Raw genomic sequence first — 27,410 nt, 5'->3', positions numbered from 1 at the left:
CGCGTGCGGGAGTACCACAGGGACGCGAGCGCCGAAAACGCGTGGTGCGGACTCCAAAGGAGCGGAGCAGGCTGGCGCATATGTACCACAATGTGTACATATGCATCTAAGTCATGTGATGTAAGTTGCATGCTGCATCTTTACTGCAACAGCGCGTTGAGGACACTTTTAGTGTACGTGTGAGCGCTGATCCCAGCGTTGAGACGCTCCCAGCTCCCAGAACCAAAGCTGCCGGTGTTTTGAGACGCTGATCGGAGGGTGACAGAAAATTTTTCAAGACCAAACCTTTTTTCTTTCTGTTGAACAAGAGAAAAGATCATGAACACATTCAATACTAAATACCCATAGATAACATTCGTCACTCCAATGAAATTGTTATATTCTCACTGATTTTCTATTTTTGAGTCTTGTAAATAATAAAGTCATATCAAGTGAATGTAGAATTCGAAGGAAGAAAAAATTTTCAGATGTTCTTTTCTAACTTTTTATTTTATTATTTTATATTTGTTTTTTCGTTGCTTTTTGGCTTTTTCCACTGGCATATTTGACATTCAAAGTGCGAGAAATAGCATGGAAAATGCTATGGGAACTTTTTAAATTTCACCACTTTTATGCTGCTGCTGGTTATTTTGTTAATTTTATTTATCTAATAACATTTTTTTTTATAATGTTTGTTATCTCTCTTTTTCTAGCTAATGAAAAGTCATGATTACATTACCACTAATTACGGTTTTTCATATAATTTTTAATCCTCACACAGTTACCGCTATTATTTAAATATATTTAAATCTTCAACCATTACCTTTTTTTTATTTGTTTCTATTTTTCCTGCCACTACTCCCACCACCAATCACCACTAATAATAATAATAATAATAATAATAATAATAATAATAATTCCTCTGAAATTTTGGTTCCTTGTTCTCTTTTACTGCACTATTTATAATTTTCATCGAAAATTAATTACAAAATGAGTACTGACAATCTTAATCCAAATAACCATAACATTCATAACATTCATAATAATCCCAATAATCACAACTATGGCTCATTATCGAATTCAAACTTGAATTTAAATTCAAATCCAACCTCTCACTCAAATTCAAATCCAAATTTAATCTCTTTCCAAAATTTCAATCCAAACCCAATGAACTTTTATAGCGAAAACGATTCGTTGTTGCGTAAAAACTCGGTATTCACTAATAATTCCTCCAATTTGAATAACGATAACTATAACAATCTCTCCACAAACTCCCCATCAAACTATATCGTTGGTTCAATCGGCAGATTTGCTTCTTCTTATACAAGAGCACAGTCTTTCAAATTCATCGAAGGCAATATATCAACTGCAAGATCCTACTTTGTTAATGGCGAAGACGAGGTCTTCGACCCAAAGACTCTTGCTCCAAGTGTCAAAGGCCAAAGATTATCAAGTGTTCTCTACTCCACTCCAAACCAATCCCAACTCACTTCCCAACTAAACAACCAGGCCAATAATGACCTACACTTTATTAACAATCTCAGACAATCAAAGAGAAATCCCATGTTCTCTTTCGGCCAGTATGATAACGTCTCCTCGAATGACGAAGCCATCGACGACCAGTCCATTGTCATCACCATCGACAACAACAACTCAAACACTTTTAACAACCACAATCCCATGTCCTCCATCATGGGCAGAAACTTCCGAACAAACTCGGTTTACTCCAGATTCTCTATCCCAAACACAATCTCCACAATAAACGACCAAAACTCTCTACTAATCAATCCGGTTCACACAAACACTGGCAAAGTTGTCCCCATCATTCAAGGACAATCCACTTCTCCCCAAACCGTTTTCAACTCTATAAACGTCTTGATTGGCATCGGTTTGTTAGCCCTACCATTGGGTTTGCAAAAAGCTGGTTTGATCATCGGCTTGCCCTTACTATTCATTTCAGCTTTCTCGACATTTCAAACCGCTAAATTATTAAGCGCTTGTATGGACACTGACCCAACTCTAATGACCTATGCTGATCTAGGTTATGCTACTTTTGGTAAGAATGGAAGAGCTTTGATCTCGGTCCTATTCTCTCTCGATTTGATCTCCGCAGGGGTGGCTCTCATCGCTTTATTTGCTGACTCTTTAAATGCTCTATTTCCAAACTTCTCCAAACTTCAATTGAAGATATTAGCCTTTTGCATTTTGACTCCCCCAACGTTTTTGCCTTTGTCGGTTTTATCCATCATCTCCTTGCTAGGAATATCCTCCACCATTCTCATTGTCATCTTCATCTTCATCGCCGGCTTGATAAAGCCCACTTCTCCCGGCTCTTTAATTTCCATCATGCCCATCAATCTTTATCCCCAATCTCTTCCTCAGTTGTTACTAGCCTTGGGTATTCTAATGGCCCCTTGGTCTGGCCATGCTGTCTTTCCCAACTTGAAAAACGATATGAGATTTCCTTCGAATTTCAAAAACTGCCTAAGTGTCACCTATATTATCACTTTTCTAACCGACTTTTCCATGTCCATTATCGGTGTCTTGATGTTCGGTAATCAGGTCAAAGAGGAAATCACTAAAAGTATTCTCATCACAAAGGGCTACCCTAAATTCATTCACTTGACTATTTTATCTCTAATCGCGATGGTTCCCATCGCAAAGACTCCTTTAAATGCCAGACCAATCATTTCAATTTTGGACTATTTCATGAACTTGAACGAGGAGGAAATAATCGATGAAAACGATGCTGATTTTGTCTATTCAGAAAATGAAAATATCAATGATCATGAAGTTTCCAATAATCCCATCACCAACGCTAATAATAATGCCAATTCTAATGTCAATCCTAATATTTTTGAAAATAATGAACAACAACTCTTGAATGATAACGACTCAATTAAAAGTAAAAACAACAATGTTGATGATACAAACACAAGTTCTTCCAGTGATAATGAGTCTAAAAGTCTTTATAAAAAAATAATGAAGATATTTAATAGAGTATTTGTCAATTTTCTATTTGTTATCATTGCGATCATTTACCCTCAGTTTGATAAAATTTTAGCATTAATGGGATCAGCATTGTGTTTTTTGATCTGTCTAATATTGCCTTGTTTGTTTTATTTGACTATCTGCAAGGATTCAATAACTGCTAAGGAAAGAGTTATTTGTTATTTAACTATTTTCATTAGCTCAATTTTATCTATAATCGGCACTATTGCCGCACTCACTGTCAATTAAATAAGTTTATGTATTTCATGATATCGGGTTTTTAATCATCATAATGATTATTATAGTTACAATCATTTTAAATCATATTCGGTTACATTCATTTACAGTCAATTACATTTTCAACTAAATATCTATCCTCCAATTAATCATTTAATCATTTAATTATTTTTTTTATTTCTTACTTCTTGTCTCTAATCTCTCATTTTTTTTTCTTTAACATCTCATTTCTTATAATAGATTTTTTTAAATTTAAATGATAACTCCAATATGTTATTTTCAAATTTACTTGTAAAAAAATGACTGGACTTGTCCCATTCTCTTTTGACAATTTTAAAAGATATTTCATCGTAATTGGTGAACTTATCATAGTTTAACAACTGATAATCAATTTTAAATTTTTTGGGCTGGAAGAATTTCACTCTTTGATATTCGTTTTTTTTCTGATAATGATTGTTTGAATTCAGATTAATGTTCAATTGGGGATTTGATTTGGCATTTGGAAGTGAATCATAAGGAGAATCCAATGTGATGACATAGAATTTAATGATACAGGTTTGATCACCAACCCTAGAGTATTTCTTAAGAAACTCGTCGTCATTTTCCTCTTTGTCGCCACCTACCTTCTTGGCACTGGTTTTATCATTTACCTGGTCCTTTGGAGAGTCGCCTGCAATGGAAATCAACTTGAAAGAGGGGATTTGGTTTTTCTTCAAGTTGGGATAGAAAATTCTGAAAGAGTAGCCATTGATGTACTTGGGAGGAGGGTTATTGTTCATCAAGTTGTAGTGGGCCTTGTTGTAGGTGTTCCAGTCGTAGTCCAAGTAGATGAGGGACTGGTACTTAGGCTTGACGGCGTTGTGAGCGTGGTTTGGAGGCGACAAGTCCTTCAAGATGTTGCGGCGGTCGAGAGTGAGCTTCTTGTTGCTATTTTTGTAGTACTCGATGTTGTTCTCCCTCAGGTCCTTCGCGTGTTTGTGTTCTCGCTGTGCTTTTGCCTCCTTTTCCTTCTCTTTCTCTTGGGCCTGGGCTTTGTGGTCCTTCTCAGCGCCCATTTCGTCTTTTGCAGCAGAGTCTGGAGCGTTCTCGACTTCCTTTTCGCTCTCGGCGCTTAGCACATCAATGATTTGAAACAACTCCTTTTGGAAATTCAACAACTTGAAATCGTTTATTTTGAAGTTGACCAACTTCTTCAAGTTTCTCCAGAATTTGTATAAATCATCCTCGTTTTCTTCGTTTTCCTCTTTTTCCTCTTTTTTCTCTTTTTCTTCTTTTTCCTTTTCATCTTCAGTTGCTCTTAAAGTCTTATCAATTTCTTTGTTCAACTCAATTAACTCGGGTAAATTTTTATTCTTGATAATTCGCTTGAACTCCTCGTTGTCCTCGTTTTTACCAGTGTTTTCATACACCTTGTAAACTTTATAGTTTCCATTGTTATTACTATTATTACTATTATTACTATTATTGCTAGTGGCAGTGATATTATTGTTTGAGTAGTAATTATTATTATAATACAAATGGATATTGACCAATTGAAACAGGAAGATTTCAAAGAGTTTCAAAATTTCAATCAATCTATCAATAATTACCGGCTTGATAAAGCCCTTGTTCTTTGTACTGTTATTTGTTATCACATTGTTAATTAGGCTTAGTTTTATATTTAAATCGTTGACCAAATCCGTTAAATCAAATTTTGACAACCTTTTGAACCAATTGATGAGATTTAAATTTTTCTTTAGGGTGAAAAAATTTAGAATCAAAACGATATCGCTCATATTGTCATCGAATATTAAAAACTCGTGAAACCTCAACGACACCAAAAAATTCAAGTAATCATTTGAATTGTATCTTTTGTTTTTAATCTTCAATATCGAGTTCAAAAAAAACTGCCGAATCTCAAATAAATCCTCATCAATCAACCAGTCTAATAGTGTTAACTTCTCAGTGTCCTGTTGTTTGTCGCCATCGCCATCGCCATCGCCATCTTCGCATCTGACCCTGTATCTATTCACCGGCTTATGCTCACCTCTTCTACCCTGTCTATCATCCTGTTTCCTTCGCTTATACTGATTGGACTGATCGTATCTGCTCCTATATCCTCTTTCTCGGCTCTCACTCTTATGTTGAAAGTATCGGGGCATATTAAAATGGATGCAAGTGTCTGATTTTGTTTTCTGAGGAAAAATGCTCACAAGAATCCACTTATAAACCACTACATTATTTTTCCCGTGATTTTGAAGGGAACCATCTGCCAAGTTTTCTCATTTTGCCTGTTTTCACAGAAAAAGCAGCGTTTTCTCGGGGCTCGCCAAAGGATTTTGGTGTTTTTGCATCTTCGCACCCAAAAACAACGTTCCTTTAGTGAATCAACTCCATCAGATACTGCTGAACAAAACAACAGAGCTCTCAGGTGTTTGTTCTCAATCTACTCAACAACCTCTTCACCAAACACCATTTCATCCACCAAGCACTGCTCAACCCTCTTTTCTACTATGCTCTATCGGCTACAAATCACTACCGCTAATTCTGACAATACTTGTGTTGTTGTGCCCACTTTGTTCTTTTCTCTTGCGAGGCTGTAGAGTGCTACTACTGTTTTACTATCTGCCTATGCTTTACTTCTTCCTTCATCGCCAATAGCACCTTCTCGTTGAATAAAATGCTCCAAGTCGCTCCAAGTCCTATTGTTCCTCTGTTGTCTTGATTTGCAATGACCACCTAACTTCGAGTTTAACTATCTGAAAAATGTAGGAAGAAAACCTAATTTAAAAATTTTTTCAACCTTCTCCGAATTTGTAAAATATCATCTAAATTTTAATTTATCACCACTCCAGAATTCAAAAATCGTTTTGATATAAGAAACCTTGAATTTCCAATGAGAAACTTAAATAAATTGATATTGAAAACTTCTCTAAATCCATTTCCGAAGCTCTCATCACTGCATTTAATTCACTGTCCTATTTTCTTTCCACCTCGTCCATCTCTTCGACTGTATTCAACTAGAGATAGCATCAACAACATTCAAAAAAATAATCCAAACTATATTCATTCACGAATGAACACCAGTGCTGATAAAATATTTGTCAACAATTTGAGTTTCAATGCAAATATCGAGAACGATTCATGGAATAAAAAAGCGAATTTACCTTTCAAACTATCTTTGCAAATTTCTACAAACATCAACGAAAGTGGTAAAAATGACGACTTATCCAAATCAATTGATTATGCTATTATCTCAAATAACATTTTGAACTACTTTAATCAGAATTCAGAATCTTCTTTTATTGATGAATTCGACCTATTAAGTAAACTTTCTTCTAATGTAATTCATCAGAAAAATTCAAATCTAAACTCAAATTCTTGCTCGTCCATCGAGTTCAAATTGACTTCTTTTCATTCATTAATAAGACCACATAATTTGCAAATAGTCTTGAATAAACCGATGGTTCCAACTACTTCTCTGCTCAATAACAATACTGTAATTATTAATGGTCTAAAACTATTAACTTTAATTGGTTATTATGACTTTGAAAGAATTCAAAAACAATACGTATCTTTAGATTTTTCACTTGACTTGAACCAGTTCTTATTTCAAAGAAACTTATCTCAAAAATCATCAAAAGAATACTCTTTGTCAATAATATTAAACAAAATTATCAACTATGTTGAAAATGATTCATTTTTCATCACAATTGAAGCTCTAATTTACTCAATCTCTCTGATTTTACTAAACACTTTTAATTTAGATTGTAAAATTAACCTATCAAAATTAAACGCTATATGTCACTCAGACTCAGTTGGCATTGAAATCAAAAGATCCTTGCCCTCAAATAGTATAAAAAATTTCAATACGATCCAAAATGCTCAACATACTACACCTTCTAATATCATTGCTACAAATATCAATAACCTGAAAATTAATGATACCAATAAAACCAACAATTTCCTCGATCATACTGTCTACATATCATTTGGCTCAAATCAAGGCAACCAAGTGCAAAATATATTAATTGCATTACAACACTTGCAATCACAAGCTCAAATCATCAGTTTGTCAAGTTTATACAAAACAAATCCCATGTATTACCTTGATCAACCATCTTTCATCAATGGTGCTGTGAAGATAAAAACAAAATTATCACCATTACATTTGCTACATTTTCTCAAGAAAATTGAGTACGATATCTTACAAAGGGTCAAATATTTTGACAACGGTCCAAGATCAATCGATTTGGATATCTTATTGTATGATGAATTAGTTTTTGATAATCACAATGAGATTACTCATGAAAATAAAAGCCTTGATCATTTAATTCTTCCTCATCCAAGAATGCTTGAAAGATTATTTGTTCTAAAACCATTACTGGAAATTGCTGATCCTACTTTTCTTCATCCCGTTACCAAAAAATCTATTCATTCTCACTTAAATACTTTACGTTCTTCAACCTTAAATAAACAGTTTTCTGAAAATGAGGATTTAATTAATATCATACCCTTTCCAAGATATGACCATAAAAAATTCTTATCTTTCAACTTCAACACAAATGAAAACAAAACGTTGATAATGGGCATCATCAATACCACTCCTGATTCATTCTCCGATGCTGGCTTGAATTTACAGTTAGAAAAATCATTCAAAAACGTTGAAAATATGGTCTATAGTGGAGTAGACATTATTGATATTGGCGGCTGCTCAACTAGACCAGGCTCAAAATTTGTTGCTCCTGATGAAGAGTTAAACAGAGTGTTACCTCTAATTGAAGCAATTAGATTATCTAAAGATGAAAAAGTCAGAAATGTTTTGATAAGCATTGACACCTTTCGCGCTGAAGTTGCCTTGAAATCAGTTCAAGCTGGTGCTGATATAATTAATGATATCTCTATGGGTCAATTTGATGATCAGATGTTTAATGTTGTCAAAGAAACCGGTGTACCTTATATAATAGGACACACGAAAGGCAAGCCAGATGAGATGAGCAAGTTGGATACATACACAAAAAATAGTGATCCCATGATTATTGAACATCCATCCTCAGAACACCAGTCCAATCTCATCGAAGAAGAAAAAATTTTAAGTGATGCAATTTGTAAAGAATTATCTTTGGCACTTCTTAAGGCATATAAAGTTGGTGTTAAAAAATGGCAAATTATTTTAGACCCCGGAATTGGTTTTGCTAAAAATCTTAAACAGAACTTGTCCATCATGAGAGCAATTCCATCAATCAAAAATTATTCCTTGACACTAAAAAACAAGGAAAACTTGGATGGAAACGAATTCATTTCTTTCAAGAATTTGCCAATACTATTAGGAACAAGCCGAAAAAGATTCATTGGAACTATAACCAACGAGGATATATCAAATGGACGACTTTTAGGAACTGCTGCCACTGTTATGGCATGCATTGGGTTTCAAAGTGATATCATCAGAGTTCATGATGTGGAATCAATAAAGACAATTTGTTTAATGGGTGATGCGATTTACAAAAATATCCTTTAACAGATCACTGCTCTTATATTATCTCTGAAAAATCCACTCAGATATTCTTAACAAATCAACTACATTCAGAAAACTAGATAGCAATTACTGATAATGTAGGAATAATATTTATATATAAAGTTACACTACAACGCTTGTTTAAAAAAAAATATGAATCATAATAAAGATCAAAAATAAAAAAATAAAAATATATAAAGAAAACCAACATGAAACTGAATATACTGCTAAATAAAATTAAAAATAAAACAACAAATTCAAATTCAAAACTTAAAATAAAATAATAAATAAAAAAAGACAATTAATAATTAGCAACTACATAATACGAAATACATTTATAATTTGAATTTCAATTCCCCAGAAATCAAAACAATAAAAGGTTGATTGTGATTAAATTTCAAACCTTAGTTTTGACCTCATTATGAAATTAGATAATAAAATAAAAAAAAATAATTTACTGTAATCCTTGAACCATCAAATAAGAAAAATATAATCCAGTTCTATTTTTTTGACTTTTTTGTTCTTTTGTTTTTGGATTTTTTTCTTTTTCTATTCCTAGATTTGCTGTTATTTTGACTAACATTTGGCGCATCTTTGGAATTTGTTTGGTCTTCATTTATAGTGTTATTTCCTGAATTATTAGATGGTAATAACAGCTGACTTTCAAGATCAAAAACAAGATCATTATCACTTGGTTCATTGTTCAATGACGTAGAATCAATATTTGCACGAAAAGATTCAAGTAAACTAGGGCCCTCAACAGTATCCAGAGTTTGTTCAGTTTCTTCATCAATACTAGTTTGTGACAAATCGTGGGATCCAATGTTGGTGTTGGTTTTTCTACTATCCTTACTACTGCCAGTATTAGTATTAGGGCTGTGATTTATAGTAGAATCACTGTTAATGTTATCAATTTTATAAGTGCTATCACTAGAGGTGTTTTTATTTATGCTTTGTGAATTATTATTGGATTTAATCAAAAACTCATGATTAAGAGGTTTTGGCTGGACCGAAATTATCTCTTTAAAAGAATTAGATAAATTTCCGTTAGACTTTACAGAAAAGTTCTCAAACTGATCATCGCCAAAAGTTTTTTTGCTTGTTCCGACATTGTCAATAATATTTTTATTGTTCTTATTCAAAAATAAATTCAAATCTAGAATATCGTTATCATTACTACCAAATTTGCTTGATCTTCTTTCGTATAATCGTTCTCTTAATTCCAAATGGCTATCAGGAGTTTCAGAATTCTGGATAAAATCTGTTTTATTTAAACTAGCAAGATTCCTTTTTGATTCTTGAGCATCAATATTCAAAAGAAAGTTTGAATTGGACTTTGGGATTGAATTTGTGTCCACTACAGCACTCGTATTCATTAATGTTGAGGATCTCGAGGATCGTGGAGATTGGGAGGGTTCTTTATAAGATGGAGGTCTTGAGGCTGGTAGTTGGCCAAATTGGTAATTTGTTCTGGTAAAATTGGTATAGGTATTATCATTTATATTGAAATCACTACTTGATGAGTAGTTTACAATTTTTGAATTCATTGGGTTTAATAATTTTTGCTTTTCTTTGTTTTTTGGAATTTTGTGATGATACTTTCGATTTTGCAGCAATAGTGCTTTTGGACCAAAAAAGGTTTCTTCATCATAGGGATATTCAGGTGGTAGTATTTCGCCTCTTTCGACTACAACGTATTTCAAGTTATCATCACCATATGCCGGAGGAGCACCGATTACACCATTTGGAGGAGCAAACCACCATCTTTTAACATTTGCCTCAATAAATACAAAGCCGTATTTTCCCAAGTTAACGTTTACTTGGTTACCAGTTCCATTATAGGAACCAATGGCAGGATAGAGAGTGATCCTCATGTTGTGGATAATTTCAAATAGTTTTTTACCATTTCTTGTAAAAAATACTGTGCCCAATCTTGGTTTGAATCCTATTCCAACCACATCACCTTCTTCTAAGGGAGGTAAAATGTTTGGAGCGTTATTGAAAGGCTGATTGATTCTTGCAATTCCAGAAGATTCATAGGCCACCGAAAACTTGTTGTAGCCAGGGAGTCTGAAGTTTGGGTATGGTTTTGTTATTAAGCCAATTGAAATTACTGAATTTTTTTTCAATTTGAATATTTTTGTTTCAAAATACAAGACACCATGCTCGCCTCTTTCTTTGACTGGTAGTGGTAAATTCAATTGGACACAGCTTGGGGTATCATTCAAAAATGTTATTTCTGTTTTATCATGGACTATAAAATTTATATCATTGTTGCTTGGTGAGTTAGAGTTGGTGTTATTTAGGTTGCTGTTTGAGATCTGGTTTTGGTTCGAGCTGGTATTATTGAATAGATCATCTAAATCATTTGTGGTTGAATTTTCAAAATAAAAGGCCTCTAAACCTCTATCGATTATTGATCTATATTCATTATCGGTGAGACTTGAATTATAAGATACAATCGTTGGGGGGTTAAATTTTTGGAAGATTTTGGAACTATTGTAATAGTTCAAATCGACATCACTAAGCTCACTTAGGTATAAATTTTCTTGTTGAGAGATGTTCTCTTCATCATCGTATTCATTTGGTATGACAAAACTGGTTGTAGAATAATCGTTGGAGCTAGAGCTGCCATCGGAATTGTTGAAATTAAAGGAGGAGTTGATATATAGCCAGATGAAGTATATGATTAGAATAATGAATGCTATTAATATTGCCCCAAAACTCGATGATAAAGCTATGATTAGAGGTAGGTTCAAATTGTCATTATTTCCATTGTTTCCATTGTTTGGTGGCTGAATTGGTATAGTTGAAAAATCAGTGTAATCAGCATTTAGGTTGTTATTAAGATTGTGGTGGTTGTAGGAGCTATCATGGTAGATATTTTGATCAATTTTGTTGGCAATGTTACTGCTAGTCAGATCAGCATGGAGATCATTAGGATTGATATTTTGTTTGTTCTCCATCACTTGAAAGTACGATAAGGTACCCTCATTTTTATTTCGGCTTTGACCATCATTTTTGCTGAAGATCGCAGTTAGTTTGGATGTTATGTTGACCATTCTGGGCTAGAAAGATCCAGACTGTGAATCAGAGACAGTATTTATCCTAATCTTGTGTCACAAGTTGGATGAGTTGGGGTAAAAGGCTAGTTTGTAGAATATATAGTAGATCGAAGGGAGAGACTGGGAAGCAGACAGCTCTACTATTTCATAGCAGGGTCTCAGAAGAAAGCAGACACAGGACTCGAGCAAGACACAGCACTGATCAATCACCAATGGTTCTGGTGCACTTCAAAACATCTTCAACTAGACTGCTTTCTCCATCTGATTTCGTCCAGCGATGTTCTCACCAAAAAAGCAAACAGCGCCCATCCGCTGTCTTCCGCATCCGTCAACACGTCCGCAGCGCCTCCTGAGCGTTCCGTGCCGCATCCGCGCACCAGATGTGTGCCCCCGTTCTCGGATTGTACTCCGTCCGCGGTTGAAGGAAAACGAAAAATTTTCAGATAAATAAGGAAAAGACAGACTGGTTTTTCATCCACCTCGCTTTCTTTCCATTTGAGTGCGTTGTAATTTCAATCCAGTTTCCCTTCTTCTATCCACACATTTGCTTTTAACAATGTCTGACGACCACTTACATGAGGACAACATTGCCTACTCAAGCACTCGTTTGTATATCAGAAACGTCGTTCCTGGAAGTATGTAACCACTGTTTTGCCGTTTGTTCTAATCAACACCATACTAACTGAATTTTTTTATGCTTTTTTTTTTTAATTGACAGCTACTGTGCAAGAATTGGAGGAAAACTTTCAAACCATTGGTGAGTTGACTGACGTTAAAGTCATGGAAGGTTATGCCTTTGTTGAATACAAAAACCCGGAACATGCTGCTCAAGCTCACGACGAGATTGCCGGCGTTGAGATCAATGGTTCAGTTATTGGTATAGATTTTGCTAAGGAAAGACCAGCACCACCAATTGGTGGAGGCAATCCTGATTCGAATGAAAATCCAATTCCATATGCCGACAGACCTCCAAGAGGAACTTACAGAATGGTTATAAGAAACATTCCTGAATCCTTCCAATGGCAACAAGTCAAAGACTTGGTCCGGGATGTTGCAGGCGTTGTTGCCAACTTTGTCAATGTCGACCACGATGATCCTGTTGCCAGCATGGAGTTCAATTCCAAAGACGATTTAGAAAAAGCCATTCAATCTTGCAATGGTCATGAGTATGAGGACACAACCTTAGAAGCTGAAGAAGATACCTCAGAGTTTGTCCCTCCTCCTCCAAGAAGATTCAGAGGCAGAGGTGGATTTCATCCCAGAGGTTTTGGTGGCCGTGGTGGTGGCTTCAGAGGTGGTTTCAGAGGTCGTGGAGGCTTCAGAGGAAGAGATGATTTCAGAGGTCGTGGTGGCTTCAGAGGAGGTCGTGGTGATTTCAGAGGTGGCCGTGGTGGTTTCAGAGAAAGAGGCGGTGGCTTCAGAGGTGGTCGTGGAGGCTACAGAAATGACGAATCTGGATACAGATCAAGAAATTATGATGATGGTAGATCTGGTGGTTATCATGATGGCCCATCCAGACGTGATACCTCTCCAAGACGTGATCATTACTAAATCCCACATTAATGTCAATCAAATTATTGGTTTTTGAAGACAATCAACTGAAGAATGAGTTTTGAATTTTATTTCCAATCATATTTTATCCTAATATATCCTAATATATCATAACCTTATCCATATTTGTACTAGTAACATTGTTTATCCCTATCCCGAATTTGATTATTATTGTTTGAGTTTCTTCAAACTCTATATCCATATCTTTGATTCTATTTTATTTTAATTATCTATTATCCATCAACATCACCTCTTCCCTTTCCCTTAAGGTTCATTAAAACATCGGTTCAATACGGTTTTATTAATTTTGAATGCACACAAGAAAAAAAAAAATAAAAATGAAGAAATATAATAATAAGATTAGCAAAAAAGTGAAAAGAGGATTGGAATAAGAATTGGAAAGTCTTATTGTGTGTGTGTGTGTGCGTGTTTGTATTTTTAAATGGTCTAAGAAAGAGAAAGAATTGGTATTGAGTGAATAAACGGCATATGTTAGAAGAATAATAGAACAAGAGTGAATGATTAAAGAATATTATCCTCAATTATTATTTATTTCTACTGATGTGTATTGTTTTTTTGTTTTATTTCTTGTGTTTTGTTGCTATTAGTATTATTTTGTATCAATCCCTTTGATTTATTTAAGTGTATATTTTTGTTTCCTTTTTTCCCTATAACATGAAAAAATAAAAAAAAAGAGTCCTGTTGAAAAAAAAAATTAATTTTATCCTTGGTGATATTAATTTTTTCCTCTCTTATACATTTATTGTTTAAGATTATCTAGAACCATATCCACTTTGAAATCATACTATTTGACTCAAAACACACAGAACTTGAATTTAAATTCGATAGAATATCATATATATATGAGTTGAGTTGTTGAGTTTAAAACTATTATTTTTATACTTCAGCATAAGATTTATGTATCCTTGGGTTACTCAATGAAGCTCCAGCATAAAAATATTTTCAACTGCATGGATCAGAAGTACTCCATTTCAATCAGAAGTGCTCCAATCAGCATATAAACAGGGTTTTTTATTGTTTTTTCAATAAAATTGATATTAAAACAACGTGGATATATTCAGACGAATTCCCTTCTTTTGCACAATTTATTGGATAGCTTTATAAGCTATTAATTGGGTAAGTTGACTTTTTGTCTGCCAGTATGACTAGAGATTTAATTGGGTTTTTTATATCCACATCAATCAATGGAAAAAAAGAATGCGCAGGAACAAACATCTCCCCGAACTGTTTTTGGTTTTTTCAAATTTTCCAGGTTGAATTGAGTTAAACGTGGTAAGTATAGCTCACCTCCTTGTTTACATATGAAGAAAAGTCCTCATTCAATTCTCTTGCGCAATTGAAGTCGTTTTTACTTGTAGTTATATAGAGACTCCATAGAAGTTTTGTAGCTTTGTAGCATATAGATCTAATACACAATCCTCAAAAGAAACAGACAGCTCGATTTTATTATATCTGTTTCCAGAAATTGCTCTTTTGGGAAATGTGTCATGTGACCAGTTTTTTGGTGCGAAATTCCATTTTGGGGATTTGCGTTCTTTTTGTTGGTGTTTTGTCCTCTGAGTCGCTTCTTCTGATGCTATTTGTGTTGATGGTGTGTGTTTCTGGTGCTATAAACTACATTACAACTTCTGAGCAATGAACAATCCTACATTTGATGCTGAATCTACGATCAAGCCCACCTCTCCAGCCTTGTCTATTAAAAGTTCCCTTGAATGTCAACGTATTCAAAATCTAAATATAAACTCCCACATCCAAAATACTCCGAACAACCCAACTTTTGTCAATAACACCAACCATAACAAAAACAACCTCAATAGTGAGATTAATGAAGAAATGACTAACAACAATCGCAATGCAAATTATTATAAAGAAATCCGGCAGGCTTTGGGCAACTTATCCACCTCATCAAACACCTTGAACAACAGCTCTAACAATAGCCACAACATCAACAATAATGATAACGAGAGTCCAAATGACCCATTGATGGGTCACAGTGATATTGAAAACTCAAGCAAGTCCACACCCAATTTTTTTTCCAGCAGCAAATTCATTGTCTTTGTTTCCAATATTTTGAAAGTTGTCAAGAAATATATAAAATTCATTGGCCCAGGAATCATGGTGTCTGTTGCATACATGGATCCAGGCAATTATTCAACAGCTGTGGCTGCTGGTGCTCATTTCAAATATAAACTCTTGTTTTCCGTACTATTATCAAATATAATGGCTATTTTTTTACAAAGTTTGTCATGTAAACTAGGAGCTATAACTGGTCTAAATTTAGCTCAATTGTGTAAATTGAATCTACCATTTTATTTAAATATATTTGTTTATGTTTTAACAGAGTTGGCAATAATCGCAACTGATCTAGCTGAAGTGGTTGGTACTGCGATTGCCTTGAATATTCTTTTCAATATACCTTTGATCATCGGAGTTCTATTAACAATTATTGATGTGTTGATTGTTTTATTGGCGTATAAACCCAATGGCCCTTTGTTCATCATAAGAATTTTCGAATTTTTTGTAACATTCCTAGTCATATCAACTGTAGTGTGCTTTACAGTGGAATTGTTTGATGTCTCTAGTTCAATCACTTCAGTCAAGGAATTATTCGAGGGATTTTTGCCTTCAAAAATCATACTTCATGGTGATGGTCTTTACTTGAGTTTGGCGATCTTGGGTGCAACTGTCATGCCTCACTCCTTATATCTAGGCTCTGGTCTAGTTCAAGCACGTCTAAAGGATTATGACATTAAAAACAATAATTATGCCCCTCCCTCTCAATTCTCTTATGATAATGATGAATTAGATGAAAATTATAGACCCTCAATGAACGCCATAAATGATACAATTATCTATAGCATAACTGAATTAATTATTTCGTTATTGACTGTTGCATTGTTTGTCAATTCTTCAATCTTAATAGTTGCTGGTGCAACTTTAGCTGATACTCATAATAGCAATGATCCCTCAATTGCAGATAGTGCCGATTTGTTTTCCATCTATGAGTTGTTATGTACAAATTTATCAAAGACCGCTGGCTTTGTATTTGCTCTTGCTTTATTGTTTTCTGGTCAATCTGCTGGAATTGTTTGTACTCTAGCTGGGCAAATGGTTTCGGAAGGCTTTTTAAATTGGTCTTTTCCTCCAGCTTTGAGAAGATTGATAACAAGATCAATTGCCATTATTCCCTGTTTTTTGCTAGTTTTAATAACTGGCAGGTCAGGTTTATCAAATGCTTTAAATTTTTCTCAAGTTTTGTTGAGTTTATTATTACCCATTGTGTCTGCCCCATTAATTTATTTTACAGCAAATAAAAAAACTATGAGAGTGCCAATAACAAGAAATGATAATGATTCTAATGAGTCAATAAGGTTATCTGTCATCAACAACAGTGAATCTCACAACGAATCTGATAATGAATCCGATGTTTCTGACTCAAATCGCTTACTAAACAATATTGAAAATGATAATCAAATAATTGGTTATAAAGATATGAGCAATAGTTTGTTGACTAACATAATATCTGTCATAATTTGGTTGTTTATAACCTCATTGAATATCTACCTTCTATTCAGTTTTATTTTGGGTAAAGATGTTCGAATCTGAAAATTTTAATTCTATATTATTTTTATTTTTATTTTTATTTTATTTTATTTTATTTTATTTTATTTTATCTTTGTTTTAGCTGTTTTGAAATTTTTTAGTTTTTGCTTCTAAACACATCTGCATCTATTCTTCTTTGTGATTTTTTCTCTTTTTTTCTTCTATCTCCATCTTGAGTAGTTGTATTTTTTTTAGATTTGTTTTTATCTCTTTTGTTTGTTAATTATATCTATACGACTATTATTAAACCAATTCAATTATTCTTTCAGTTCTTTATTCTATCCTTCCTATTACATTCCTATTCTGACCATAGCCTTTTTTTTTACAGATAATACATTAGAAAACAATTTTTTTTGGGTTAATCTTAATAAATCATTATTTTTTCTTATTTTTGTCAATTTGTTTTTGTAGCTTGCCAAAAATTTTGTCTCTGTGCATTGCCCTTGGATCATCTCTATCGCCCGGAGCAAAGTAATTTCTTTTGAATATCTCTGAATCGTTGTCGTCATTTGATTCATTCGAATGATAATAATCATCATCATCCCCACGACTAACTGAATCATCTGCAATTCTATCTTCATTCAGACTCAAATGGGATAAAGTGGTAACCAAATTCTTATGGTTTTTATTGAAAGTTTTATAAATAGACTCTATATCTTTGAATTTTAAATCGCCTTGCTGATTATTATCTTCAATATCATCAACATATTCTTTGTTGTCTTCTGAGGTTGAATAACTAGTTTCGAGCCGATGGTTTCCGTATTCATTAAATCTATTATCATCGTATTCATACCCATAGTCGTAGTCGTATTCATTGTAGTCGTAATCATTTGAATTGAAAATTATTGAGTTATCATCGTCTTCATTGTCTGGATAATCGTTCTTGTAAAAGTCTTCAGCATTTGAATCCTCATCATCAGTCATGTTATTCAAGTTTTCAGAATCATTTTCATCTTCCTGATCCAATAGACTTATTAGTTCTTCATCTTCAAATCTGATATAACCAATTCGAGATAAGTCTATTTTAGAGGTGGTCTGCATATCTTGAGATACAGAGGAATAATTCAACAACTGGTCTGTGGAGTTAGTGAATTCATACACATCATAAACATAAGTACTGCTTTGTTCATTGTTATTCTCATTGGTTTTCAAGTTATGGTTACTAGAGAATAGTGGGCTGCTGCTATTGTTGCCATTTTGAATATCTTTGTGAGTAGTTCCACTTGATGGGTTCTTTTGGTTCTCAAGAGCCAAACATTCATCAACCATTTGCAACAATATATCGTCTACTTCAAATTTTTCCTCCTCTATCTGAGAGACATCTTTTTGAGCTGTAGTTTCACTGCTCTTGGTGACAAAACTTGACTGGAATCGCTTGTGGTTCTGATTTACTGGCGTAAAAACCAGTTCTTTGCGTTTTCGAGGTAGTAAGAATACTTTCTTTTCTTCCTTTTGACCTTCCAGATTTAATGACCCATTTCCATCATATTTTATATCAGGTTGTAGTATATTTTCATCTTCGTTGTCCACATCGATTTGGCTAACTTCGTCAGTCCTTTTCAATTTGAATAGACAGCTTCTGGTTTTCTTAAGGAGTCTTGAGTTTTCTATGACCAATGCCTGCAAAGGGTCCTCAGTCCTTTTCCTTTTGATCTTGATGATACTTAGAGAACTGGTGTCCTCAGGTTTGATCATTTCTTCGGTTGCAGTTAGTGTTTGATGAGTATCGCTTGCTGAAACTTGACACATCTGTTAGTGAAGGCAAAGCTAAAAAGTCTCCGATTTTTTCTGGTGCAAATCTCCTGTCCACACAAGAGTAGTTGAAGAAGTGGTTTGCACTTAATTGCCAGCATCAGAACCTACAATGGCACACCAACAGCACGAATTAACGCTTTTCAAGGAGAAACATATCCAGTATATTGTGAATCTCAACACCAAGGACAAAAGCTACGAGTACTGGTTGACTGAACATCTACGAATGAATGGGCTCTACTGGGGCTTGACAGCTTTGTATCTATTGGGCTCTCAGAACTCGCTTGACAAAGAAGATGTGATCAGCTTTGTATTAAGTTGTAAAGATCCAGTCAATGGTGGATTTGGAGCTTTTCCCAAGCATGATGGACACTTGCTATCCACATTATCTGCTATTCAGATATTGGCGACTTTGGATTCGTTGGACGTTTTGAACGAAGAGGATATCAACGACCTTGTTGATTTTATAATAGGATTGCAATTGCCGAATGGCTCTTTCCAGGGCGATAAGTATGGAGAGATTGATACAAGATTTATCTACACTGCTATATCTAGTTTGTCAATTTTAGGCAAGTTGACCAAGAAAGTCGTCGAGCCAAGTTTGAGCTTTATTAAAGATTGCCAAAATTTTGATGGTGGGTTTGGAATGGTTCCTGGAGCTGAGTCTCATGCTGCTCAGGTATTTACGTGTCTTGGAACACTAGCAATATTGGACAGATTGGATGTGATCAATGACCAGAATTTGCTTGGATGGTGGTTAAGTGAAAGACAAGTTGCGAATGGTGGATTGAATGGGAGACCTGAAAAATTGCCAGATGTTTGTTACAGTTGGTGGGTTTTATCGTCGTTGTCAATCTTAAACAAATTGAGCTGGATTGATCACAGGAAGTTGAGGCAATTCATTCTACACTCTCAAGATTCAGAAAATGGTGGAATCAGTGACAGGCCTGATAACCAAGTTGATGTTTACCATACATTGTTTGGTATTGCAGGTTTGAGTTTAATGAAGTTTGAGAATTTGGTTGCAATTGACCCAGTTTATTGCATGCCAATTGAAATAACCAAAAAATTTAGAAGATGGCCATATACAGAGTAAACTTGATAGTCTAATGATAATAATGATAATAACAAAAATAATAAAAACAATCTAATTTTCATTTGTAGAACGTATAAATGTTGGAAAAGTTAAATAAAGTAGTTAGAAAAAGAACATAAAATTAGAAAAAGATTAATATAAAATTAGAAAAAGATTAATATAAAATTAGAAAAAGTTAGAAGATTGCAAAGGAAAATAGTTTGATACTGGACTTTTCCTAGATAGAAATTTTGCTAAATTGATCTTCCATTGCCATTTTTCTTCTTTCACTATAAGAGTCATTTACGTTTGAAAAACTGTCAATTTTGATTAAATCTGGATCAACAACTTGATTTGATTGAATAATTGATGATGAGGCTGTATCAAAACGAGAACCATTTTCGTAATCATATGAATAATTGCGGTCTTTGGCAATGTTCTTTTTGTTGATGTAAGCATTTGTATCATTATTTTGATGAGGAACAATTTTTTGGAAGCGAGAATTATTATTATTATTATTATTATTGTTGTTGTTGTTGTTGTTGTTGTTGTTGTTGTTGTTGTTATTATTATCGTTATTGTTAATATTTGTAATATTTTGGTGCATGAAACCCCCATTTGTTGATAGCTTTTGAGAACGATAATTTTCATATAAAATGTTATGTGTGATGTCTTTAAACTCTTGCAAATGAGAACCAAATAAAACAGTCTTTAAAGTCAAAAAGTCACTGTAGTTTGGGTCCTCAACTTTGACAGTGCCCCAGGGATACTCTCTTACATGGTAAACCATGCCATCAATTTCTTTTGTGTGGTTGCTACTGACAATTGCAAAGGGTAGCAATTTTTGCAACTCGTCATTTTCCTGAGCGCTATCGTTGTAAACACTGTTTGATTGGTTTGTGTTGTTGTCGCTATCGTAGTAATTATTATTGAAGTTGAAAATTTGAATATTATTTTTTTTCAATTGAAATAAGACCTGTTTTTTGAAATTGATTAGTTCCAGTTCGGTGTATAAATCGGCTTTAGAAATCACTGGAATGACGTTTGTGAATCTTGTTAAAGAATTTATAACTTGCAAATCCAATTGTTTTAAAATGGGACTAGTCAAAAAATAAAGAGCAACATGAACTCTTTGATCAACCAAGTTTGGATTTCTTTTAATTCTCAATTCTTCTTGGAGAATAAGATCAAACTGAGACTCTAAAAAGTTGACAATTTTCAAATTGGTAAATTTGTTATTGATATTTGATCCAAACTTTGAGGTAATGATGACATTTAAATTGATGGGGGTTGAATTTTTCTCGTGAATCTCAATTTGGTTGATATCAATAGACATGCTGTCGGATTTATTGATATCAATATCTCTTTCTTTGAGTTTTGAAGATGACACTGGAGGTAAATTCGAGCAATTGCTGCCAGTTTCATTATCGCTTTCATTGTTGTGTGTTTCAATACCATCAAAGTCAATCAAATTAGTAGAAGAAACTTCTTTTTCTGGAAAGACTATCTTGTTGCATAAGTTGTTGATAAAAGTTGATTTTCCGGTTCCCTCGTAGCCAACCACCATAATGTTGAGTTGCAATCCTTTTTTGACCATTTTTCGACGACGAACTTCCTCAGGGGAAACCTATTAGCATTTGACATCCATAAAACAGATTAGTATAACCATTTTTGCTTTTGGAATCAAAAAGAGAGGCTTTCTGAAGAAACCAGACTCATCGCCAGCAACAAAGTAAAACAAACGCAAATGAAAGCCGAAGGCATTTTGGATATATTGAGAAAGCTAATTAGTTCAAGCAGTAGTCTTTGCAGTAGTCTTTGCAGTCAGAAAACCAGTGTTGACGACGAATATGTTGTGGATATCGATCTCAATGGCAATCAGTTCAGATGCCCAGCAAGAACTTATACCAACAAAAGCAGCAACTCAAACTCCAGCAGAGGAAGGCTTTGTGGATTTGAGCTGTTTTTGTGTGAAGGTCATCTTGAGTGTTCTTTGATTGTTGTTTGCATGCTCTGTATATTTTTTGAGTATTTTGTGTTCTTTTACGTTGCTCTCATTCGCCGCTTTCGCTGCCTGTGGCGGAGTTTGCACTACCGTTTTGGGCGAAGACGATATAATCACTTTGGAGAAGCGCTTTTAAATCCACTGAAGAGAGCTGTGAAGACCTCACTGAAGACTCCAGCACACCATGGAATACGATTCCGAAGACAACCTCTACGACAACGAAGTAGATGAGGAGGATGTCAAAGACAACTTTCAGGACTGGGGCATTCTCTCCTCCAAGCTCTCCTCCTCTAGTTCATCAGCAAATGCTGCATCCAATCTCTTTAAAAAGGGCAACAAAGACTTTGAGCCTGATGGAACCAACTACCAACAAAAGCTATTGAACAATTCAAAGCACAGAATGTACGAGATCCTAAGAAACTCAGATGAAAAATTCAGAGGCCATTTCCACAAGAACCATTTGGAATGTTTATACTACCATGACATCAACAAGGCTGTCATAAACAAACCGAAGGGCAACTATTTCAAAGACATTGGCACGGTCAACCGTTACAACTCAGACAACCAGTTGTACTTGAATTGGGAAGAGCTATTGTATTTGATGGAAAGAGGGAACTTAGAGGTATTTAATTCTACAAATGGTGTGCCCATATCTGTGCAAAACTGTTACTCAAATTGCATTAAATCAAACCATGATTTGGATAAATACTTGGTTTACTCAACACTAAAAAGACATGGCTATTTGATTCAAAGACATAACGAGAACCAGGATAATTCGGATGACCATAATGACTATACCCATCGACAGAATCTGCAGAACTTTGTGTTCAATGGTCAAGATGATGAGAAAAGTGTCATAAGCACAGATGTCTTGATAAACAATGATAACTTTTTTGTTAGAAACTACTGGAGTATTATCAAGCTGGTCAACAATAACTCAACCTTAAAGCTTTTCAAAAACAGTATAATTCTCTATTTACGGAAAAAAAGTTTATTATCCTATCCAGTTTTTGCTTCAACTAAACATTTTAGCTCTAAACATTATAAATCCTATTTGGATATTTACAATTCATTACAACTAATTAAATATCATAATCCCTACAAAAGAGGTATATCATTTACCAATTACAATAGCAATAGCAATAGTAATAATAATAATAATAATAATAAATTTAAAATAATATATAATATATGGAAACCACAAGTAAATTTTAAAAAAAGTAATCCTCCAAAACCTGACTATAAAATAATTATTTTGAATTCAAATCTAGGCAATTTTCCAACTTTGAATGATTTGATAAATATTTTTAATAAAAATGACACTAATAATGATAATGATTATGATTATGATAATGAAAAAGAAAAAGAAAATTATAATAATGAGATTGCTAATAGTCTGAAAAATAAAAAAGACAATGTAAATAGTAAACTGAATAAAACTGGAAAAGACGATAAAAAAAATAACAGAAACAACAAAAATAAAAACAGTAGCAATAGCAATAATAACAGTAATATTAATAATAACAACAACAATAATAAAACTTATTCTGCAAATCAATTAAAGCAAATGAAACAAAAGAGATTAATGAAATCTCTCAGAGATGGGTATGATAATACTCTCTTAGTTGCTGTTGTTGATAACGGTATTATAAGTTTCATTAAATTGAACGAAGGCATTATTTCAACGAAAATATTAGATATGAAGTAATTGGACATGAAGCAATTGGACTTGAAGTAATTAGATGGTCATTGAAATTGCAGTTATTTTTTCGGTTTTAAGTATTGGAATACCAAATTTAACTGTCTTGATTTTTTGATATAGATTGAATTCTAATATTAATATCGAATCTAAGATTATTATCTCTAAACCAGGATTGAATTGAATTATAAAGTATGAATTATCAACCAATCTACAAGTTATGGAGTTTAAATTTTTGAAATTATTATTATTGTTCAACTTGACATAATAAACTTGTTCGGCCTCTTCATCATCGTCATTCTCATAATCTGTGTCTGTTTCATTGCTCGTATCATCATCTTCTTCTTCATTTTTATTAAAAATTTTGCGACTCGTATTATTATAGTTATTATTTTGTTGATTAATATAATTTGTATTTAAGCTTTTAATTGATTTTGGTGTATATAAATTAGTTTGAATCGAGAAACTATTTGCATTGAAATTTGATGTAATATTTTCATAATTTGAATTGATATCATAAATTGAGAGCTTTAGGATTGGAGACTTATCAGGGGGCAAATTTAGTTTGATACCATAGCAGGATTTTTTGTCGATTTTTAAATCTGGTTCATAGATGAAATCCAATTCATACATGAGATTGTTAATTTGAACTTTTGACATGATAAAGTAAAATTGAAGTTGAAATTGAAATTGAATAGTAAAATAATATTATAAATTAAGAAATGTATATACTAACTAAACTAGCAAAAATATATATATAATTTTTTTGGTTTTTCAAGCAAATTGTTAACTAAATGTTTTTACTTGAATTAAACGATAGAAAAAAAAGTTAAAGAATTTAAATTGAACAAACGAGAATGAAAACAAGAAAACTAGGTTTAATAATGAACTACAAACATAAATTAATAAAAGAATTGGTAAAAAAGAAAAAGGGAATTTCAACTATTTATGTTGTTTTAATTAGTACTGGTTGTGTGCAAAAGTTGATGGCAATGAAAATTTAATAATACAGTTATTTTGTAACTCTACAAGTGTAATGAATTGGCAAACACATGATAGTTATACCTTAGCAGGGGTGGTACTGATAGTGATTACTGTTGAAATTGGAATCGAGTAAAAGAAAAAGATAATTATTAAGAAAATCGTGGTGGTAGTCAAAGACTGTGCTGGAAACCTAATATCTATCTCTTAAAAAAGGATAAGTTGGAAATTTTGCATAAAACTAGCTTGGTAGATTAGGCTATTGGCGATAAATTATTAATCTGGAGAGAATTTATAAGCCAGTATGGTTGATTACTAACTTTTTTTCTTTGTTGCCTACAGATCCAGTTCTGGGAAGTGATCTGTGCCTGACTGAAAATGTTCCCATGCAAATTGGTTGGATTCCAACAATTTTAAAAATAAAACCTCTACATTCAACATGATTCAGGTGAATTGGGAAGCGCAGGCAAATCATTGGCTATGTGGATATGTTATTACAGGAATCAAGCGAGTCTCTAGCAAAAACACAGCATTCATCACTTCGGCACTAGGCAGAGAGATTAAGATGAAGCGATAGCGAAGTAGCCAGAACAGCTGCTGAAGAACAATAAAGAGCATACTGAGCCACGCATCCAAAACGAAGCCATTTTGACCGCTGAATTACACAATCAAATCCACTGCATCCAATTTGAACTTAAGCTTCACAACACAAAAAAAAACACTGTAGCGTATGAGAAAGCTTAAATTTGAAAGGCCCAGACGGATGGAGCCGCCACACGTACATGCACGCACCAAGCAGTATGAGAACGCATCCAACAGTGTAAGTACACTCACTGACATCATGATACAGCAGTAGCGTGACTTACACGTGTTAAAGCGCTGCTGCACATAAATATACACCAGAGCGCGTATGCGTTCCGTTGAGCTTGCAACTGTTTCCGTCGGATTTTCTCTTCTCAAACCCGCCTTCCAGTTTCAAACCTAGAAGCAGTTATTTCTCTGGCGAATAATTCATCAAGCTGGTGTAATTCACAAACAAAATAATGTCTGACTCTAATCGACCAACGCTACTCAACACCATGGACCATACCCGGGTCCATAGTGCTGCTGAAAACTCGTTTATTTCATCAAACACAGCTACAACGAACTCTACTCCATTGTCCAGTTCTTCAGTTGGCTCCCAGAAGGCTCTATTGAATAACATGATCAACAGCGACGATGACTTGGTCATCGACTCAAATTTCAATTATTCTCTCAAAAACACCATATCTTATCCGTTTTATCAGCAGTTTATCTATAAAATCACTTCCAACATATTCTCTCTTCTATTTCTATCGATTTTGATGTTATTTGCCATTTTGAGATATGTGTTCAGAGGCTTGCTTGATTTTCTACGACTAAACACCAAAAATCAAGACGTCATGGAATACAACACATATAATAAAAATTTCAAAAACAAAAAGTTGACCAAGTCTGAAAATAGACTAACTTGCGATTTAGGTTATTACATCGCCTTGGAAAATTTAAAGCTAGTAAGGTATAAAATTATAACAGAGGATGGATTTATTTTGAATCTCTACCGACTTTTAAATAGGGATGAAGACAAATATACAACTGAACAGAATAACAGAATCCCGGTATTGTTTCTACACGGTTTATTGCAGAGTTCGGCCTCTTTTGTAACTAATGGCAAGGATTCCTTAGCAATCAATTTGTTCAATTCTAACAAATATGATATTTGGTTGGGCAATAATAGATGTTTTTTTGATAAAAAGAGCTATGTTTTAAAGAATGATAATAATCCAAACTTCTGGAACTGGGATTTGAATCAAATGTATCAAAATGATTTATCCTCAATGATAAACTTCATTTTGAAAGTTAATAACAATAACAACACAAATAAAATCAACTTGATCGCGCATTCGCAAGGAACAACTCAATCTCTAATATCAATATCGAATAACCATGAGAACATCAGTTCCAAATTGGTTTGTTTTGTAGCGTTAAGTCCAGCAATTTATAAAGGAAAACTATTTGATAAAAAAATTTTCATTATTTTTCTAAACTCAATCAACTTGTTTTTTTTTAGACTCTTTTTTGGAATTCTTTCATTTATGCCCATAATGCTAAATATCAGAAAACTTCTCGTTAAAAACCATTATTCAATCAAAATATTCGGGTTTTTGGGCTACTTGATGTTCAATTTCTTGTTTGATTGGAATGACAAATTGTGGGATAGAAATTTAAGAAATCGTTTGTTTCTATTTAGTCCCGTTTACATAAGCTCAAAATTAATATTTTGGTGGTTAAATGATAACGAAAATGATGGATTTATTAACTGTTCAAGGAAAGTTTTCAAGTTTAATAGATCATGGTTTAATAATGATAACACCACTGATAATGCCCATCAAAATATCACTGGTACTGAAAACATCAGCGGTACTGAAAACACCAACAGCAGTGATGATATTGATTATATTCATGAAAATAACAGCATTAAAAATAATAATGCAAAAAACAATCTGAATAATACAAATAATAAAAGTTTAGTACCAATGTTTTTTTTCATTGGAAATAAAGATGATTTGGTTAGTAATGATTTGCTAATTGAACATTTTGAACAATTTGAAAATCACAACTATAAAATAAAAGATTATACCTTTAATACTGAAACCAGCAGTATTGTCAATACTCAAGTTAATAGAAGTGAAGAATATGGCGATAGGCAGATTCTTTGTGTTAAAAGAATACCAAATTACTCACATCTAGATGTTTTGTGGGCTAAAGATGTTCTAGAAACCATTGGGGATCCCATGAGCCAATTTCTTGATTCATTAAACTAAAAATTAACTATAATATTGCACTTGCTCTGGGTTTTAATTCTTGCTTTCGCTTTCAATTTACATATTTTTTCTTTTTCTTTTTCACTTCACCTACTCTATTGTTGAGCTTTATTC

The 27,410-nt window shown here is 33.6% G+C and overlaps 12 protein-coding genes across 12 annotated transcripts; 7 read left to right on the top strand and 5 right to left on the bottom strand.

Moving 5' to 3' along the window:
- Window positions 1-1,146: 1,146 nt before the first annotated feature.
- AVT1 (Avt1p) lies at window positions 1,147-3,219 on the top strand (the record flags this gene model as incomplete). Its single annotated transcript, XM_020190559.1, has 3 exons — window positions 1,147-1,434; window positions 1,561-2,736; window positions 2,938-3,219. 3 exons carry the CDS (start codon window positions 1,147-1,149, stop codon window positions 3,217-3,219), a joined length of 1,746 nt encoding a protein of 581 aa, XP_020047300.1.
- Window positions 3,220-3,431: 212 nt separating this feature from the next.
- On the bottom strand, window positions 3,432-5,348 carry ASCRUDRAFT_80783 (uncharacterized protein; the record flags this gene model as incomplete). The annotated part of the gene is made up of 1 exon (XM_020194537.1): window positions 3,432-5,348. One exon carries the CDS (start codon window positions 5,346-5,348, stop codon window positions 3,432-3,434), a length of 1,917 nt encoding a protein of 638 aa, XP_020047299.1.
- Window positions 5,349-6,262: 914 nt separating this feature from the next.
- Window positions 6,263-8,704, top strand: FOL1 (trifunctional dihydropteroate synthetase/dihydrohydroxymethylpterin pyrophosphokinase/dihydroneopterin aldolase FOL1; the record flags this gene model as incomplete). The annotated part of the gene is made up of 1 exon (XM_020194536.1): window positions 6,263-8,704. One exon carries the CDS (start codon window positions 6,263-6,265, stop codon window positions 8,702-8,704), a length of 2,442 nt encoding a protein of 813 aa, XP_020047298.1.
- A 1,509-nt stretch (window positions 8,705-10,213) lies between these two features.
- Window positions 10,214-11,998, bottom strand: ASCRUDRAFT_91163 (SPRY-domain-containing protein; the record flags this gene model as incomplete). Its single annotated transcript, XM_020195072.1, has 2 exons — window positions 10,301-11,998; window positions 10,214-10,271 (listed from the first exon to the last, which is right to left on the bottom strand). The coding sequence occupies exons 1-2, from the start codon at window positions 11,761-11,763 to the stop codon at window positions 10,214-10,216; spliced, it is 1,521 nt and encodes a 506-aa protein (XP_020047297.1). The 5' UTR covers window positions 11,764-11,998.
- Window positions 11,999-12,255: 257 nt separating this feature from the next.
- On the top strand, window positions 12,256-13,245 carry ASCRUDRAFT_46194 (RNA-binding family protein; the record flags this gene model as incomplete). The annotated part of the gene is made up of 3 exons (XM_020191057.1): window positions 12,256-12,401; window positions 12,485-12,682; window positions 12,743-13,245. Coding segments are annotated over exons 1-3 (780 nt in total), but the record flags the coding sequence as incomplete, so codon positions are not given.
- Window positions 13,246-14,906: 1,661 nt separating this feature from the next.
- On the top strand, window positions 14,907-17,013 carry SMF2 (divalent metal ion transporter SMF2). The gene has a single exon (XM_020193199.1). It carries the CDS (start codon window positions 14,974-14,976, stop codon window positions 16,942-16,944), a length of 1,971 nt encoding a protein of 656 aa, XP_020047295.1. The 5' UTR covers window positions 14,907-14,973; the 3' UTR covers window positions 16,945-17,013.
- IWR1 (Iwr1p) lies at window positions 17,010-18,939 on the bottom strand. Its single transcript, XM_020193198.1, has one exon. It carries the CDS (start codon window positions 18,688-18,690, stop codon window positions 17,317-17,319), a length of 1,374 nt encoding a protein of 457 aa, XP_020047294.1. The 5' UTR covers window positions 18,691-18,939; the 3' UTR covers window positions 17,010-17,316.
- On the top strand, window positions 18,440-19,901 carry BET2 (Rab geranylgeranyltransferase BET2). The gene has a single exon (XM_020193197.1). The coding sequence runs from the start codon at window positions 18,806-18,808 to the stop codon at window positions 19,787-19,789; it is 984 nt and encodes a 327-aa protein (XP_020047293.1). The 5' UTR covers window positions 18,440-18,805; the 3' UTR covers window positions 19,790-19,901.
- Window positions 19,872-21,853, bottom strand: ASCRUDRAFT_75734 (Septin). The gene has a single exon (XM_020193196.1). It carries the CDS (start codon window positions 21,363-21,365, stop codon window positions 20,007-20,009), a length of 1,359 nt encoding a protein of 452 aa, XP_020047292.1. The 5' UTR covers window positions 21,366-21,853; the 3' UTR covers window positions 19,872-20,006.
- Window positions 21,854-21,957: 104 nt separating this feature from the next.
- On the top strand, window positions 21,958-23,481 carry SEN54 (tRNA splicing endonuclease subunit SEN54; the record flags this gene model as incomplete). Its single annotated transcript, XM_020194534.1, has 1 exon — window positions 21,958-23,481. The coding sequence occupies one exon, from the start codon at window positions 21,958-21,960 to the stop codon at window positions 23,479-23,481; it is 1,524 nt and encodes a 507-aa protein (XP_020047291.1).
- A 30-nt stretch (window positions 23,482-23,511) lies between these two features.
- Window positions 23,512-24,132, bottom strand: ASCRUDRAFT_7957 (uncharacterized protein; the record flags this gene model as incomplete). The annotated part of the gene is made up of 1 exon (XM_020194397.1): window positions 23,512-24,132. The coding sequence occupies one exon, from the start codon at window positions 24,130-24,132 to the stop codon at window positions 23,512-23,514; it is 621 nt and encodes a 206-aa protein (XP_020047290.1).
- A 1,808-nt stretch (window positions 24,133-25,940) lies between these two features.
- On the top strand, window positions 25,941-27,287 carry ASCRUDRAFT_20308 (alpha/beta-hydrolase; the record flags this gene model as incomplete). Its single annotated transcript, XM_020189629.1, has 3 exons — window positions 25,941-26,812; window positions 26,915-27,137; window positions 27,183-27,287. Coding segments are annotated over 3 exons (1,200 nt in total), but the record flags the coding sequence as incomplete, so codon positions are not given.
- Window positions 27,288-27,410: the final 123 nt, after the last annotated feature.

Source organism: Ascoidea rubescens, assembly GCF_001661345.1.
Source record: "Ascoidea rubescens DSM 1968 unplaced genomic scaffold ASCRUscaffold_6, whole genome shotgun sequence".
NCBI lineage: Eukaryota > Fungi > Ascomycota > Saccharomycetes > Ascoideales > Ascoideaceae > Ascoidea > Ascoidea rubescens.
The sequence above is the reverse complement of the archived record's forward strand: the minus strand, read 5'-3'. Positions and strand labels throughout refer to the sequence as shown.

What these genes read in the sequence shown, in the direction of transcription:
- BET2 (XM_020193197.1), top strand. Translation starts at nt 18,806, where the DNA reads ATGGCACACCAACAGCACGAATTAACGCTTTTCAAGGAGAAACATATC.
- SMF2 (XM_020193199.1), top strand. Translation starts at nt 14,974, where the DNA reads ATGAACAATCCTACATTTGATGCTGAATCTACGATCAAGCCCACCTCT.
- ASCRUDRAFT_75734 (XM_020193196.1), bottom strand. Translation starts at nt 21,365, where the DNA reads ATGGTCAAAAAAGGATTGCAACTCAACATTATGGTGGTTGGCTACGAG.
- IWR1 (XM_020193198.1), bottom strand. Translation starts at nt 18,690, where the DNA reads ATGTGTCAAGTTTCAGCAAGCGATACTCATCAAACACTAACTGCAACC.